The sequence below is a fragment of the Dendrobates tinctorius genome, unplaced genomic scaffold (genome assembly GCF_039654945.1).
Source record: "Dendrobates tinctorius isolate UK_male_01 unplaced genomic scaffold, ASM3965494v1 ptg000022l, whole genome shotgun sequence".
Taxonomy (NCBI): Eukaryota; Metazoa; Chordata; class Amphibia; order Anura; family Dendrobatidae; genus Dendrobates; species Dendrobates tinctorius.
Genome location: NW_027361690.1, coordinates 34,957,431 through 34,975,140, shown reverse-complemented (window position 1 = coordinate 34,975,140; position 17,710 = coordinate 34,957,431). Strand labels below are relative to the sequence as shown.

General features: G+C 47.5%; 1 protein-coding gene and 1 long non-coding RNA gene across 3 annotated transcripts in view; one reads left to right on the top strand and one right to left on the bottom strand.

The window, feature by feature from the left end:
* Positions 1–3,656: 3,656 nt before the first annotated feature.
* LOC141084120 (uncharacterized) lies at positions 3,657–5,258 on the bottom strand. The gene is made up of 2 exons (XR_012230936.1): positions 4,963–5,258; positions 3,657–4,014 (listed from the first exon to the last, which is right to left on the bottom strand). It is a non-coding gene; the product is annotated as an uncharacterized lncRNA (long non-coding RNA).
* Positions 5,259–5,648: 390 nt separating this feature from the next.
* Positions 5,649–17,710, top strand: part of CRTC3 (CREB regulated transcription coactivator 3) — a 171,106-nt gene continuing 159,044 nt past the window's right edge. For both annotated transcript variants that reach the window (XM_073568579.1, XM_073568578.1), the window contains exon 1: positions 5,649–6,111. In XM_073568579.1, the coding sequence (XP_073424680.1) occupies positions 5,980–6,111 (132 nt within the window). In that variant the 5' untranslated portion in view covers positions 5,649–5,979. The remainder of the gene's footprint in view (positions 6,112–17,710) is intronic.

Genomic DNA, 17,710 nt, shown 5'->3' with positions numbered 1-17,710 from the left:
TGCGAGATAGGCAGAAATTCCCCGAACTTCAGCAGCGAGCTGCTCAACACGATCGGACAATTGCTTAGTCTCCATTAAAGAAAAAATCCCCCTACAGCCCCCAGAGAAAAAGGGGAAAAAATATATAAAAAATTCTGACACCTTTTTTTTTTTTTTTACAATTTTTTCCTTCTTTAGAGTACCCTAGAATCTACAGTTTGGGCTGGTGATTCTGTTGTGATTAGGTCACCGAGGAGGATAGCCGGGGAATAAGCTAGGCAACCAGATAACCAGAAAGGTTGGTAACTTAGCGGATTGCAGACCCCTAAAACTAACAACACAACTAGAATTAGCCGTGGGACGTACCTACGATGCCCTAGACGCCTCAGCACAGCCAAAGAATTAACTAAGCCTAAAGCAAGAAAGGGGAAAGCTAAATTGCCCCGGAGTAGAACTCCAAAGGAATAAATAGCCCCCAAACATATATTGCCGGTGAGACATGATGAGGCACAAACACAGGCAGAAAATAGAGTAAGCAAATGATGGGGCCCAAACTGTCTAGATAGAACAGGACAGGAAAGGATACTGTCTGCAATCACGCAAAAAACCCTAAGAAAAAATCCAACACGTCTGATACGTAAAAATACTGAGGCCACAACCTCTCCCCCACTAGATCAGAATTCTGCTGTGAACTGGAAGCAAAACAAAAGATACTGATATAACAGGGGATTAGAAATACTGAACAGACTGACATAAGCTGTGGCATATGGAACGGGGTCCAGCACAGGTCCCAGCAGGGAACAAGGCTGAACCCACACAGCAAAGCAGAATGCAGAGAAAGGCAAAAACTGGATCAAATGCAAAAAGATTCCAGCAAACAAATAACTTATCTGAACGATGCAGGACCAAGCAGGGGGCAGGAAGATTTCAAAATGCACAGGAAGAAAACCAAATCACCAGCAACAACTGAGGGAAACTTGCTCAATCCTCCCAGTCTGTATCACCTGACCTCCAATCATCCTCTTCAGGTGACTGACTTCTGTCAACCCGAACAGCTCCATTACCTGCAGCAACCACCAGAGGGAGCCCAAACTCAGACGCCAGGTCCAAAGTGTTCACAACAGGTCAGCTATCAATTATATGCAATTATAATATTTAACATGTACAGTTATAATAATCGCGTGCCCCAGTGTCAGTGACTGTGGATCCACGAATAAATAATGCACTAGCAACTCAGACAGGGATGCTGAAGCAAACCGCTTAATGATAGCGCAGTAGTGGCCACCAATCAAAGCAGAGGGGCATGAAAAAGGCAACGCTGAAGCACGCCTATCAAGATCTGAGTCGTCAGAATAGCTGCTGTGTGACAAGGTCCCAACGACCACCGAGGTCGTTATATGGATCGCCGAATCGTTGCTGCGTTGAGTAGATCTGCCTGTTTGACAGCTTACTAGCGACTATGTAGCAACATACCAGCGATCCTTACCAGGTCATATCGTTGTCGGGATCGCTGGAGCGTCACTATGTGTAACGGGACCCTAACATCCATGTGTATTTTCAAACTGTCAAAAACAGACTCCATGAGGGTGACATGAGGGCAGAGTTGTGTCTTGATATTTTAGCACCTGGGGCAAAGATTCAGTTCACCCCCCACGTACATATGGGATTTGCACACTTAGACATGTACCCACGAGCTGCTCTCCCTAATGCTCTAACTGTTCAGAGAAAAACTGAGAGAAGCAGAAGAGAAGCTTATTGTCACAGGACCATAAGTATGAAAGTCGCATACGAGTGAAGTGTCCATGTGATGACTACTGGAACCTGCAGAGCTGAATCCTGACATTGCAGCTTTTGAATACTCACAACAAATGCACTGCACACCTTTAGGATTCTCCCTTGCCGGTGGACGGTCATGTCAGCACATGCATGTGATTTATATACTTCTGGCCACATTCCGACTAGATGTGCCCGGCCTCGCTCTGTTCATTTGTATTGAGTGAGACCACACGTCTAGTCAGCACGTGTCCACATGTATGTAAATCGAGCACATAAGGCTGGTTTCACACTTGCGTTGGACAGAGCTGCGGAGGGCTGCGCACTTCCTCTGTTGAGGCCCGCCCACTGCCACACCTCTTCCATTCAGCTCCGCCTATGTCTGCCTGCATCCTGCGTACCTATCTTTAACATTGGGTATGCAGGCCATGATGATGTATGCGGATGCCTCCACTTGCGTCGTTTTGACGCTGTGCCGACCGCAACAAAAGGCAACATGTTGCATTCGACACAGCGTCAAAATGATGTAAGCGGAGGCATCTGCATACATCAGCATGGCCTGCGTACCCAATGTTAAAGATAGGTACGCAGACGGAGCTGAACAGAAGAGGTGTGGCAGTGGGCAGGGCTTAATGGAGGAAGTACCCAGCCCTCTGCAGCTCTGCCCAACACAAGCCTAAGGGACATCATGTCTCGGTCCATCCACCAACGCCATGTTGCACCACAGACTAGCCAGGAGTTCACTTATGCTTTAATCCGGAGAACCTTCAGAACATTCGCCGCCTCATCAGGAGCAGGCCCAGACGTTGTAGGGAGGTCATACAGGCACATGGAGGCCACACACACTACTGAGCATCATTTCTTTGTCTTGAAGCATTTCTACTGAAGTTTGATCAGCCTGTAATTTGATTTTCCTCTTTGATTTTGATCCAGACCTCCATCGGATATTAATTTTGATTTACATTGATTATTTTTATGTTTTATTGTTCTCAACACAATCCACTATGTAATGAATAAAGATTTGCAACTGGAATGTGATATCTAGGATGTGGTGTGTTAGTGTTCCCTTTGTTTATTGAGCAGTGTATATAGTGCCCTATTGATGCATTATATGGAGATTATGCATGGTCTATAATTAGACAGGATAATGGTCATTATAATAATTGTATTTTCAACATTTTGATATAAAATGCTTGTAAGGCGTTATACTGGCATCTCTGCATGCTTCCCCTTTCTCCTCCTGGCATAGACACAGACGTGCTCACTGCAATAGCGGTGTCTCCTATTCCAGCACCCAGTGCTCACGCATGTCGCACAGGTCCCCTGGCAATGTTCTTATGGCACACGTGCTCCCTGCATCTTAAAAGGACAACGTGCATACTCTGGAAATGTTCTCAGCCTATAGCTAGGAGGCATTATGTACTAAAGGCACCCTCCCCTATAGGGAGGTGCCTGACCAACTTTAGTATAGTGTGTATTAGCACACTAGTTCATTGTTAGGTCTCTGTTTCTTTACCCGATCTGTGACCCTTTACCAGAGTCTTTCCAGTGTTCCTAATCCTGAATCCGTTGTTACCCTGCACCTGAGTTTATCCCATGACGGCGGTGGCGGTTGTTATAGGGCCAGGGTAACAGGTACGGGGGCATGGCTTCATAACTGGCGTAATACACCAGATGGCTTGCTAATGCATTATTCAGTGGAGGTGTCTTACATTGAGAGGTGGCAGCGAAATGTGTGGACAGACTGTGTGTGTGCTTAGCTTACAGTCAGCCTACTGCAACAGGTGAGTGTGAGAAGTGGAGACCCCCTTACAGTCCCATGAGTCATATGTGCACCGTGTGGGTGGTGTCTATCCAACACACTGATATGAAACGTCAAGCGGCAGCCATTACTGCAGACTCCATCAGGATGGACAAAACCTTTAATATATGAATATTGACATTCTTTGTTATAGAACTGGAGTCAGCGGGCAACACATGTAGCGGTGGTGTGACGTCCATGTACTCACAGCCGTGATCTGGGATACATTTATAACTGGCGACCATGTTAAGGTTTAAAAAAAACAAACAAACCAACAGATTTGCACAATGGCCATTTGTCTTCTAACTTTCATTATGCCACCACTGGTGCCAGTGTAAAGACCGGAGACATGTGGCCGCCTGCTGCCCGAGAACCTGCGGCAGAAGGACACCAAAACCACATGGTGCAGAAAAGTGGCTGCGTCCCCCTCCTCCTGTATCACACCGGCCTCCTGCCATGCCCTGGAAACAAAAAGACATTTAGCATTCAGGAGAAGCTATTATATACAGACCGTCAATTATAACGAGGGGCAACTAATCCAGATAGTACTGCGCCCCTCTGCGGAGGAGGAGCACTGAACCCCCCACGGAGGAGCACTGAACCCTCCCCACGTAGGAGCACTGAGCCCCCCCCCAGCGGAGGAGGAGCACTGAGCCCCCCCCCAGCGGAGGAGGAGCACTGAGCCCCCCCCCCGCGGAGGAGGAGCACTGAGCCCCCCCCCCGCGGAGGAGGAGCACTGAGCCCCCCCCCCCCGCGGAGGAGGAGCACTGAGCCCCCCCCCCCCGCGGAGGAGGAGCACTGAGGCCCCCCCCCGCGGAGGAGGAGCACTGAGCCCCCCCAGGAGGAGCACTGAGCCCCGCCCCGTGGAGGAGGAGCACTGAGCCCCGCCCCGTGGAGGAGGAGCACTGAGCCCCGCCCCGCGGAGGAGGAGCACTGAGCCCCGCCCCGCGGAGGAGGAGCACTGAGCCCCGCGGAGGAGCACTGAACCGCGGAGGAGGATCACTGAGCCCCGCGCCAGGGAGGAGGAGCACTGAACCGCGGAGGAGGATCACTGAGCCCCGCGCCAGGGAGGAGGAGCACTGAGCCACGCGGAGGAGCACTGAACCGCGGAGGAGGATCACTGAGCCCCGCAGAGGAGGAGCACTGAGCCCCGCGGAGGAGGAGCACTGAGCCCCGCGGAGGAGGAGCACTGAGCCCCGCGGAGGAGGAGCACTGAGCCCCGCGGAGGAGGAGCACTGAGCCCCGCGGAGGAGGAGCACTGAGCCCCGCGGAGGAGGAGCACTGAGCCCCGCGGAGGAGGAGCACTGAGCCCCGCCCCGCGGAGGGGGAGCACCGCGTCATAGGTACAAACAATACACAGGCAGAATAGAAGACGCTGCAGCACAGGAACAAAGTAATGTCACTCTCACACACTGTCCAGCAGCTGGTGACCCCGGCTCCGTTATGTGGGCAGCTCTGCGCTTTTCCTTCGCTTCCACAACCGGACACAGCGGCCCCTCTGCCCGATAACGGCTCCGTATTATCTCCGTGTCCGCTCCTATACACGTCCCGCAGCCCGCACACTGCCGGTATACTGGCGCCACCCTGCTCCGTCCTCTGCCGGCTCTCTGTCCCCCACCTGTCACCAGTGTGTGAGCTCAGGCCCCGTGCCGTGTGACAGGAGGATGAACCTATGGAAACTGACAGGTTATAAAAGGAGGAGCGGCTTGTAGCTGGGCGTGTGGGGGCGTGGTTAACACTGTGTAGGCGTGTACAGGGCGAGGACGGCTAGCTCATGTGAGCGAAGCGCCAGACACAAGGGGCGGGACTATATGGGCGTGGTAATATACACTGGAGGCGGGTATTGGCTCTGGGCAGGAAACAGTCATTAAGGTGGCTGTTATAGTGCCAGGGTACCAGGTATGGGGGCGTGGAATCATAACTGGCGTGACCCACTGTGTGGGCGTGGCTTAATATTGGGCGGTGCTCAGAATAGGGGCGGGTCTTGATAGTGGGTGGTGCCACACCACGGAGGCGGGTCCTGATAGTGGGCGGGTGCTGTTGGTGGGCGGTGCACCAGCATGGGGGCGGGTGCTTATAGTGGGCGGTGCAGCGGGCCGCGCCGGAGCTCCGCACTTGTCAGCAGGCGGCCTGAAGTTTGCATGCGGCGGGCGCTGGGAGTTTACAAGGCGTTTTGTTGACATCTGGCCGGAAGGAGCGGGAGGAGGGAGGAGGCCGCTGTGTGTCGCCCGCCTGTGTACCAGCCCCTCCCGTATGGCCTGCTCTCGTCCCTCCGGCGTCAGGCCGGGCCTCTACTGATTCTCCGGAAGGGGGCAGCAGCTCGGAGCCCATGACAGGCTGAGCCGCAGCGGTCCCGCGGGGACTGTACGAGCCCGGACTCCTCGGACTTCTCCCCACTTCTCGTAGTCAGAGCCGAGGCCTGCGACATGGCTGCGTCCCAGGCCTCCAGCGGCTCCAACCCGAGGAAGTTCAGCGAGAAGATCGCTCTGCACAACCAGAAGCAGGCCGAGGAGACGCGGGCCTTCGACGAGCTGATGACCGACCTGACGGTGTCCCGGGTGAGCAGCCTGCACCGTGTGTGTGAGCGCGAGTGTGCCAGGCGACATCGGAGCGCACGAGCCAAACAGTGATTGCGTCTGTTACGTGTCAGTGGCGCCTCCTGCAGGTCGGCTCCAGGTGCCGGGGACTACAACTCCCAGCATGTCCGGACAGACCTGCCAAGGTGCCATACGGGCCATTACCGGGTTCCTGCGACACCTGATCAGGGAGTGTGTCGGCCGGCTGTTGTGCGGCTCGTTAGCTCTTGGGGGTCACGTACCTTGTCTTTCCTCCGTGGTCACTGGTTGTGCTCAACTGTTGCATCCGATCCCTTTTAACCCATTAATGCCTAAGCCTTACTAACTTTCCACAGTCACCCGTCCTTTTAGTCTGGACATTGTGTATATGGTTACAGAGGAGCACAGCGGGCTGTGTAGGCGCCATGTGGACGGCGTTACTGCGAGATGGGGTACACGTATACGGCCTCATTCACACATCAGTGTTTCATCGGTATTTGTATGCCAAAACAAAGAACAGGAGTCAGTCTTTCAATTCTATTCTTTTCTCGGTAAGTTCCGTTCCTGGCTTTGGCATACAAACACTGATGCGAAATACTGACGTGTGAATGAGCCTTAGCATTGAGGTACTTGGCCAATTCATGAGAGCCCACCAGCCATGACGAGGCGACCTCTCTCTAGTAGGACCCTAAACCTAATATCCGAGATACCTCTCCCAAAAAAATGCATCAAAACACGTCGCCATCAGTTTCTGCAGCATTTTCAGTGAAAAAATCCGGTACAGCAGGATGTGAAACCCATTTATTTCTGTGATTTTTTTTTTTTTTTTTTTTTCCCGAGATTGAACCCTTGGTCTCCACACCGGGGCCTGGATGTTAGGCTTAGTGATGTGTGTAAAGTACCAAGGGCCTGACCGATGTCGTCAGTAATCTATGCCTGGCCGTTTCTGCTCTCTGCTTTTCATGAAATCACATGAACTTTTTTTTTTTTTGTTCAGAATATTCTCTAATTTTTTCAGACATAAAAAACCCTTTTTCACTTCATCAATTTGATCAAATTGCTTTTCTTCCAAAAATACGTCGTGTCGGTGGCCTAACACCTTGTGGTCATGCTTGTATGGTGGAAGCAAAGCTGAGCCTTGGGATCCTGAAAAATGCAGCAAAACCTGATATTTGTCTGCAGCTTTTTTTACTGCCAAGAGATCAGGTTTTGGCTGCAGCAAAAAAGCAACATGTGAATATAGCCTAAGGTTGCATTTTTGCTGTGCAATTTTTCCTTGAAAAGCTCGTAACTTGTGACTTCCTAAAAATAAAGCTCCATGTGCACACAGCCTAAGGTTACATCCATACATCAGGTTGGATCAATAGTGGGTGGTTGTGCTGTCCGATACTAAAACAAACCCTGGGACAGTTACGTTGAACAAAACCACCGATCGGTAAACTCTTAGGCTGGGTTCACATGTAGCAGAACTCTCACGGAAATTACCGCGAGAATTCTGGAATTTCATTCCGTGGGAAAAACGCATTTTAAATTCCCACAATTTTCCCGCAGAAAAACTAGCATTTTGCAAGCGTAATTAGCTAGCAGAATGCTAGCGTTTTCCAAGCGATCTGGAGCATCACTTGCAGAACTGATTGACAGGTTGGTCACACTCGTCAAACATAGTGTTTGATGAGTGTGACCAACTTTTTACTATTGAGACTGCCTATGCAGCATCAATAGTAAAAGATAGAATGTGAAAAATAATAATCAAAAAAAAAATATTATTCTTACCTTCCGACGTCCCGCTCAGCCTTCCCGCCTCTCTCCACGCTTCTGGTCCCAGTAATCCTTTGCGACAATTACTGCGACGACGTCAGTTCTCGCGGGATCGCGACGTCTCGCGGTCATTCGCGATGACGTTGCGCGAATGACCGCGAGACTTCGCGATCCCGCGAGAACGGACGTCATCGCTCGCAAAGGCTTACTGGGACCGGGAGCGTGGAGAGAGGTGGGAAGTCTGCATGGGATGTTGGAAGGTGAGAACAATATTTTTTATTTTAAATTCTATTTTTTACAGGGATATGGTACCCACAGCCCGGAGGACAGTCTCCTCTCCTCCGGACCGTGGGTATGAAAGTAAGCAGAACAATGCATTCCTATGGGTGCGGGATCGCTGCGATTCCGCGAAATTAATGAGCATGCTGCGTTTTTTACCGCGAAGCGATTCTGCCGCTGTAAAAACCGCAGCATTAGCACAGCATTGCGGAATCCCAAGGGATGCTTATTTTTCACGGCAAAATCGTGCGGTTAAAACCGCCGCGGAAACGCGAAAAAAACGCCACGTGTTAACTCAGCCTTACTGCGCAGCAGTTGTTTAGATGCCTGTACACAGACAGACCAAAGCAAAGGATGCACACTGGGCGATATATACTAGATCAGTCACTGCACATAAGCAGCCATTGTTCTCGGCAGCAAAGTCCTGATTACACAGGACGATGTACCACCGAGAATGAAGATCTTTAACGCTGCACAAAAGATCATTTTTGCTCATTCATTTGATGATCAGCAGCCTATTTACACTGCAAGGTACTGTATATATTCGAGTATAAGTCGACCAAGTATAAACCGAGGTACCTAATTTTGCCACGAAAAACTGGGTAAACTTATCGACTCGAGTATAAGTCTGGTATGCATTGCCCCCTCATCCCCATCCTGGTATGCATGGCGCCGATAAAAAAAAAAAAAAAAAATCAAAACAAAAAAACATCCTACTTGCCTTCCTGCGCACCCTCGCTGCATCTTGTTCTGGCGCCAGCAGCTCTTCCGGCAGAGCGATCATGTGGCTCTGCTCATTAAGGTAATGAATATTCACTCCACACCTATGGGAGTGGAGAGGCGTGCATATTCATTACCTTAATGAGCGGGGCCACGTGATCGCTCTGCCGGAAGAGCTGCTGGCGCCAGAACAAGATGCAGGAAGGTAAGTAGGATGTGTGCTGGAGGCCTGCTGCTGTCACTGTGCATGGAAATATTCATTTCTCTTTAGCAGCGGGCACAGTTACAGCCCCATCCGCTGGCTCCTGCCTCTGTAACCTGCTGCTCTGCCGCTCCCCCTCCCCTGTCGGCTTTCTGGGACAATGACTCGTGTATAAGTCGAGGGGGGGGGGGGGCGTTTTCAGCACAAAAAAAATTTGCTGAAAAGCTTTGCTTATACACAAGTATATACGGTAACCATAAAACTAGTGTTATTAACAAGGCTCACTCACAATTCTTGGTGTAAATGCCCCATGAGCCTACATCTGTATTCTATTCCATCAATGAACATGTTACATCCATTTTTTTCCTACCTTTTTAAAAGCTGAATGAGGTAAACTGTCTGTAAGTTATCCATTGACTCCTAACAATGAAACACAGATGGAAAATTAAAAAAGTTTGTCTTCCATGTTTAACGGATACCCATAGACCTCAGTGTCAGAGTCTGATCTGCAGAACAGATGAGAATAGGACCAGCTCTGTCTCACTGATCTCACACATAGATGTTATTGAAACTGATGTATTGATCCATATGATGTCCTGGAAAGAAAAGGAACCGCACTAAGATGTGTGCATACAGCTGGCCCAAAGGCACCCCTAGGAGTTCAGGTGACAGGGAAAATCGGCCACCTGTCCAGACATTGGTCCCTGGCAGAGCTGACCTGGATCCACTGAGACTCGGCAGACATTTTTTGCTCATGCAGTTGCCGGATTCAGTAGAAAAAGAGGCAAATCACCGAGTAGCCTTCAAAACAAGTATAAACCCAATCTTCTCCAAGCTGCCCCTGTTAGTTTGCAGGAGTTTTAACAAGGCAATGTAAAAAAGGTGTAGACTGAGGAGCTCTACCCTACATTATAGATTTGGGACCTGCACACCCACTGTCGAAAGATGTGGGTGGTCTTTAGGGGGTTAATCTCTGGTTTCTGCAGCAATAAGCTTAAACTAGATCTGCAGTGAACATATAGCTGTGTTGAGGGTGGCTTTAATTGCCACAATTTTAGAAAGTTTCCATACGTAATGCATCACTGACACATGTGAGCCCACCCTCCGTGTATGCCCTGGTAATGTTCAGCACGGTGTGTGGCTGGCTGACAGATCAGCTATCGGATCCTGCTGATTTTGGTGGAGTCCTGTAACCGTATAATGACTGATAATTACTAAGTTGTCTAGTATTTCCTCTTCTATCAGATCCTATTGGATCCCAGGATACAACGGGCCCCAGGATCCAGATCACATCCACATTGTGGCAAGCACTGAGCTCAGGACTGTAAATGCACCACGTGTCAAATGTCTATGGCTACTTAGATCCTTCTTGTCCAGTAGATGAAACTGATGGTTACAGTGAAGCTGTTAAATTATTGGAATTCGCTCAGATTGGTCTATGGCCGACGCGTGATAAGTCTTTTAGAGATTGCCTGTAAGCCGTTGATTACTGTGGTCAGTGAGTGGAGAACCATGGTGGTAACTGAGGCTTGGCTCACACAATGTTTTGGTCACTCCGAGGGGCTTCTGAGTAAAACAACATAAATGGGATATATAAAACTTTGGCCTCTTGTTTGACCTCCTTTCTGATGGTGTCCATGTAAGTGTAGTCCACCCTGCTGTTGTGTCTGTCTATAAAGGTGGACACCACCAACAAGAGAGGTCAGACTGAGTCCTAGGTTTCATGTTTCCTATTCTGTTGGCTCCTGAATGGTGACAAGCAGCATACGTCGTCGTCATAAAGGGTTTATCCCACAAAGTCCTATGATGAATATTCATTGCCTGCCCACAGTATGGGGGAGATGTGTGTGTGATCACTGGGACCCCAGAGTTATCAGTGCTGGGGTCACTTGCTTCAGTTTCTTACTGCCCGGCTGCAGTAAGGAGGAGGTGGAATAGACTTGTGGTAACGCATGTGGTGGTTCCGCACTATTCATTGTGAAGGGGGCCGACTGATAAGCAGTGCAGTGACCTCCTCCCCCCCATAGGGTTATGTGGATGGGTGACAGATGGTCCCAGGCTACGGACATGTTTGTGTGCTCGTCCTTGTGTCGAGTGTTTGGACATGTAGTCTTGTTAATTCCATGACTTCCGTGATTTATTTCCCATTACTATAGTGACTCCATACCCATGTCTTCACGATTGGGCCGTACATGTTCACCCAGTTATAGCTCCTTCATTGAGGTGGGGGTCCGGGTCTCGGGCTCATTAGTGATGTAACGTTGTAGTACGTGCGTGGTGGGTTCACATCTGCGTTGCAGGCCGAAGACAGATTACATTCCGGCTGGATGCAGCGCCGTTCTTCCATGACTGAATCCAGCAGACCTCGTGTCAGTGGGTCCATCGGGCGTTTCTATGGCCAGACTTATAGGGCACCACGACGGGTAACGTATAGCAGTGATGGTCCTGTACCTCCATGACGGCTCGTTCTGTGAGAATAGGATCATTTTCTAGTGTGGCTAAAATGTAACCACGCACTGCATGTATTAGTCTGCAGGTTGTGATGCCTTTTATTGGAGAGCACGGACGCGGTATATGTCGGCTTATAGGTTTATGCTCTTCTAAAGAGCAGTTCTGACGCATCTCAGCTGTCCAAAGTTTCTTCTCCTCATGAGTGAGTTTATGGATGTGAGCGTGTCAGTGTGGTTTATCATGCCGTGTGTGGGTGCTGGGAGATAAAATGCAGATTAGTTATAAGTGCCAGTCGCTATGAGCTGCGGGGAGGCGAGCTACATGGCACAGTGATCGCTCCCCTCACACGGGCAGCATGGAAGTCACTGGTGGTAGGTAAATGACCCCACTAGAGGTAATGCCGCGTCCTCATACATTCTCCTGGAGTCTGCCTCACATGGTGATTGTATGGTCGGGGGCTTCAGAAGTGGCTGACATCCCATCTCCCTCATACCCACTGAGCAGTAAGACAATGGGGCAATGGGGCGGCCTACAGGTTGGGCACTGCGCCATGCCTCTTGTCCTTCACACAGGACGTGCACTGCTTTTCTGAAAGGACTGAGATGCTGAAGTGTTTTTTTTTTTTTTTTTTTTGTAGCGATTGTCACAGAACTCTGGTTCGGTGGAGGACCATTGATGCAGTGTGACTAATAGTTACTGTGAATCGCTAGCCATAGTGAGCAATCTCAATTGCCCCTTCATCAAGGCTAGGGCTGAGGAGCCATGGTAAAATTGCCGTATTAATGTCATGTTAAGGTCGTAACCATTTCCCGTCCATCGCAGAAAGTCCGATTGGCATTCTCTATGGTTATTCGTACACCTTTTAGGAAAAGGCAAGATTACTTGTATGTATATTTTATTAGTAATGTTATAGAAGTGGTCACCGGTTTGACTTTTTTTTTTTTTTTAATCCTAATTCTGGTCCTTTCAGAATTTTTAGCAGGCTCCTTATCAGAATTAAAATTATCCAAAAGCGAACCAGAGTATTATCCAAAATATTTAATTTTATTAATAACCAACAGTTGATAGTAATGACACTATACAATCGGAGGCTGCCAAGCTACAATGAAAGAAGTGCACTGGCCAAGTAATGAAATATAGAAGTGCCAATATAAAGAAAAAAAAAATTGCCACAGCACTGAAATATTACCTCAGATGTGCAAAGTTTTCCCAACCAGTAATCCAATGGTTTCCAGCAGTAGAATGAAAAAAGAAAAACTGCACAAAAAGATGAAAAAGGTGGTCTTTATTGCCCAATGGCGTGGCGAAGTTTGGGATATAGTATGCTTTCTCCAGCTTGAGAAAGGATACTATATCTGAAACGTCACCACGCCATTGGGCAATAAAGACCACCTTTTTCATCTTTTTGTGCAGTTTTTCTTTTTTTTTTTTTTTTTTTTTTATTGTAAGTGCCAATATTTGTATAATATATATTGTGTGTGTGTATATATATATATATATATATATATATATATATATATATATATATATATATATATATATATACAAAACTTTGTGCAAACTATTGTAAATGTAATCCTTCTAGAAACACAAGTGTCCTGAGCAAACAAAGGTAAATGGACAAATGCCCTCAGTGGGGTGTGATATAATAGGTGGTGTGTACCTTTAAAAAGAATTTGATTTCTATTCTAAAAAAAAAGTATATGTATAGAAATCAAATTCTTTTTAAAGGTACACACCACCTATTATATCACACCCCACTGAGGGCATTTGTCCATTTACCTTTGTTTGCTCAGGACACTTGTGTCTTTAGAAGGATTACATTTACAATACTTTGCACAAAGTTTTGTTTACATACATATATACAATATATTATACATATATTGGTACTTCGCACCTTATACATTTCATTTTAAGCCAGTACGCTTCTTTCATTGTAGCTTGGCAGCCTCCAATTGCATTGTCTCATTACTATCAAGTGATGGTTATTAATAAAATTAAATAATTTGGACTATCTCTGGTTTGCATTTGGATAATTTTAGTTCTAGTTGAGTTCTCGGTCCAAACCATTGTTCCTTTAATTAGTGGGCAATTTCATGTGATTCCTTATCAGAGGCAGAATTAAGGGCCCGTCACACTAAGCGAGATCGCTAGCGATAAAGCGTCACCGATTTTGTGACGCAGCAGCAATATTGCTAGCGATATCGCTATGTGACATACTTGCCTCTGACCGGCTCCCCAGCTGGTTATCGCTGATCGCGTGAGAACGTCCTGGGCCGTTTCTCGTCAGCTGCTTCCTGCTGGCGCCAACGAGCGACATGTGGATGCGGGAGGACGTCTTCATCGCTGCGTCTGACAGGTAAGTAACGACCGCTGACCGCTGCTGCATCGCTGGTGAGATCTGCCTGTTTGGCAGCTCACTAGTGACCATTTAGCGATGCACCAGCGATCCTGACCGGGTCGTATCGTTGTCGGGATCGCTGGTGCATCGCTAAATGTGACGGAACCTTTTAGGGTCCCGTCACACACAGCGATCTCGCTAGCGAGATCGCTGTGTGTGACGGGGATCAGCGACGGCCCCTCTGCCGGTTTTCTCTGATCGTGCTCGAGCGGCCTGGGCCGTTTTTCCATCGCTGGTCTCCCGCTGCCCAGCACGCATCGCTGCGTGTGGCAGCGAGAGACCAGTGATCAGTGACGCCGGTTTCCAAGGTAAACAGCGGGTATCCAGGAGCCGCGGCTCCTGGATACCCGACGTTTACATTAGAAACCAGAGTCGCTGGGGCTGTCTAACGATGTCCCAGCGATCCTATCCATATCAGATCGTTGGTGGGATCGCTGGGACATCGTTATGTGTGATGGGGCTTTAGTTACAGGTAACACTTCTATACGCAGCTGATAGGACATGATCCACCAATCAAAATAGGTGATGTCGCATCTGAACCTTCTCCCCCTCCCTTCACAATGACCTTACACACGCTTATTAGATGCTTCAATGCAAAAAATGAGGACTGAGTATTTTCATTGCAGCTTTGTACATGTGGTGTTTCCTGAAACAACAAGACATTTTAGTCTAGAATACCCCAAGTGGCCAGTGTGAAAATTGCAAGATTTTAATTTTTATTGATGAATGAGCATTTCATCACTGGAACCCATCAACCACCACTGATGCTCCGTCCGAATGGAGCAGAAGCAGAGTAGATGGAGCTGTGCACCATTTGTAGTCCGTGGGACTATCTGTGAAAACCGAGCGCTACCCGGATAAGCCCTTCCCATATAAAGGCATCACTCATATCTGGCTGGTATTACTGAACTGAGGTAGGGATGGTTCACTTCTCACTCCTGTATGTTCTTTATCTCTTTGTATTATTTTTATGGTAATCTATCTGTATTGACATTGCTACGTTGTAGTAGTGACATTGGCAGTGTATTCACCTATATCTACTATAGTGTCTGTGTAAGCGGTGCGCCTTCCACTCCCGTTAGCTGCTTTCAACACGCTCATGACTGCACCCATCTATCTTAGCAGTTAGTGGGGTCACAATGGTACACACCCTCACGGCTGCTCACTCACTTCTGAGAAATGTCAAAAATTCATTAAAGGCCATGTTCCCACATGTGAAAACTTTTTTTTTTTTTTTTTTCCCCTCCAGGTGTTTGCACCAAAACAAGCTGTAGCAATCTGCTGAATATTACCCATCTCCTGCGGTTGTTGCCTGCATTTTCTTCCCAGCACAGATCTATAGCGTCTTTAAATATACAATGGACGAGTGTTCTTGAGATCACATCCACTTTGCATGAACTATTCCACACCAAAAAGTACAGCATTTATCTTGTGAGCACATGACCCTAATTGGCGGTATTTATAATTTAATTTTTTTGTTTGCCCCTATAGTTTCTGTAACATAAGTCTTCACAAAATCCCAGAAGCCAGATAGTAAAGGTTGACAAAATGTGGCGCTAGCTCCTAATTTACTGGGGTGTTTTCCATTGATGTCTAAAAATATTATTGGGCTCTGTTCACACGTCAGGTTCTGTGTCACCAATTCTGACAGATTTAAGACTATATTTGCACATCTTATTAAAACCTGGCAGAAGATGGGCCGGACTCGTTAAGTTTCTTTGATCCATACACATCACCATTTTAGAAATGGATCCCTACCTCCGGCCGGCGGGGAGATTCAGAGCAGGTCTTGTTCTCATCCGTTTGACACTTGGCTATTAAAGTCTAAGGAGATCTTTTAGACGCAGATGAAAAACAGAGAGCATACTTTGTACTACTGACTTGCATCTGTTTTCCACTAATCCATTAGGAGTCAGTGGTAGACGTTCCGACAGTCTACTGCTTCAGTGTGGAAAACCCGCATGTAGAACCGATGCGGATGACACGTTATAGTAAAAACCGTCCGCTTTACATGGATATGAAATTGGGAATGGACGTGTGAATGAGGCCCTGTCATAAAAAATAGTGGTGAGTTATTCCCAACATGCAAACTCATATTCCCTTTGACATGCTATAGGTCACGGACTGCTGGGGTCTGACCACTAGGACCCTCGCGGATCCTGGTCAAGGCTTTGAAGTGCCGGCCATTGTTCTATTCATTATATATGGCACTGCCGGAGAAAGCTGAGCAAATGGGGGTCCGATTGCTGTGGATAGGTAATGATTAGCAAGGTTGGAATTGTCCCTGTAAGGCCTGTTTCACACTTCCGTTTTTTCAAATCCGTCAAAATCCGTTGTTTTCCGTAAAAAAACGGATCCGCCATTTTTTGCAGGATCCGTTTTTTTTGTGCCATAGACTTCCATTACGGTTACCGCGGATCCGTCAAAAAAACGGATCCGTTTTTAAAAAAACGGATCCGTTTGCATCAGTTTCCGTCAAAAAAACGGAAACGGATCCGTTTGGCGGACACAAAAACGGAAGTGTGAAACAGGCCTAAGTTGTTAGCGCTCTCACAGTCCTGTTATTTGTCTAGCCCCAGTTTAGGAAAACAATAGAGAAGCAGAACATATGAACTGGCTGGCATATATACGGTAACTGCCTGCCATGGTGCTGTGTGACACCGACCTCATTGACCAATGTCTCCTTTTTACCCTCGGTCCTGGCAACTCCACTACTGGAGTCGTATGATCGACGCAGCAGAGTTTCCTGTGTTGCCCCATTACCATAGCTGTGTGTGGATTGGGCTCTCAGACTACTCATTTCAATAGGTAAACCAGCGCCTTCTCTGTCATGGCCAATGCAAAAATAGCGAACAGGGCTGACTGTTATTGAATGAGTACTCGGCCGGCCCCACTTACTGAGATGTCTGACTCACAAACATTTTACACGGGTGAAGTTGAGCTGCTGAGGGTGAGACCGGTTCATCGGTAACAGAAGAACATTACGGAGTTCTCTACAGTAGAATTGCATCAATCCCATATAAGGCCTGGAAACATTGTTTTTAAATATGAACAATCCCTTTAAGAACCTTGTGGTCGTGCATTGTTCTGTGCTGAGATATGTTGACATAATGTAAATAATTTGCTTCTATATATGTTTTTAGTGATTAGTGTATTGATTAAATTGGACATTGTAATAATAGGTCACATGTAATGGCTCTTTACACCTATAATAAATACAGTGCCTTGCAAAAGTATTTGGCTCCCTGGAACTATTCAAACTTTTCCCACATATCATGCTTCAAACATAAAGATACCAAATGTAAATTTTTGGTGAAGAATCAACAACAAGTGGAACACAATTGTGAAGTTGAATGAAATGTATTGGTTATTTTAAATTTTTGTGGAAATTCAAAAACTGAAAAGTGGGGCGTGCAATATTATTAGGCCCCTTTTACTTTCAGTGCAGCAAACTCACTCCAGAAGTTCACTGTGGATCTCTGAATGATCCAATGTTGTCCTAAATGACTAATGATGATAAATATAATCCACCTGTGTGTAATCAAGTCTCCGTATAAATGCATCTGCTCTGTGATAGTCTCAGGGTTCTGTTTGAAGCACACAGAGCATCATGAAGACCAAGGAACACAATAGGCAGGTCCGTGATACTGTTGTGGAGAAGTTTAAAGCCAGATTTGGATACAAAATGATTTCCCAAACTTTAAACATCCCAAGGAGCACTGTGCAAGCGATCATATTGAAATGGAAGGAGTATTATACCACTGCAAATCTACCAAGACCTGGCCATCCCT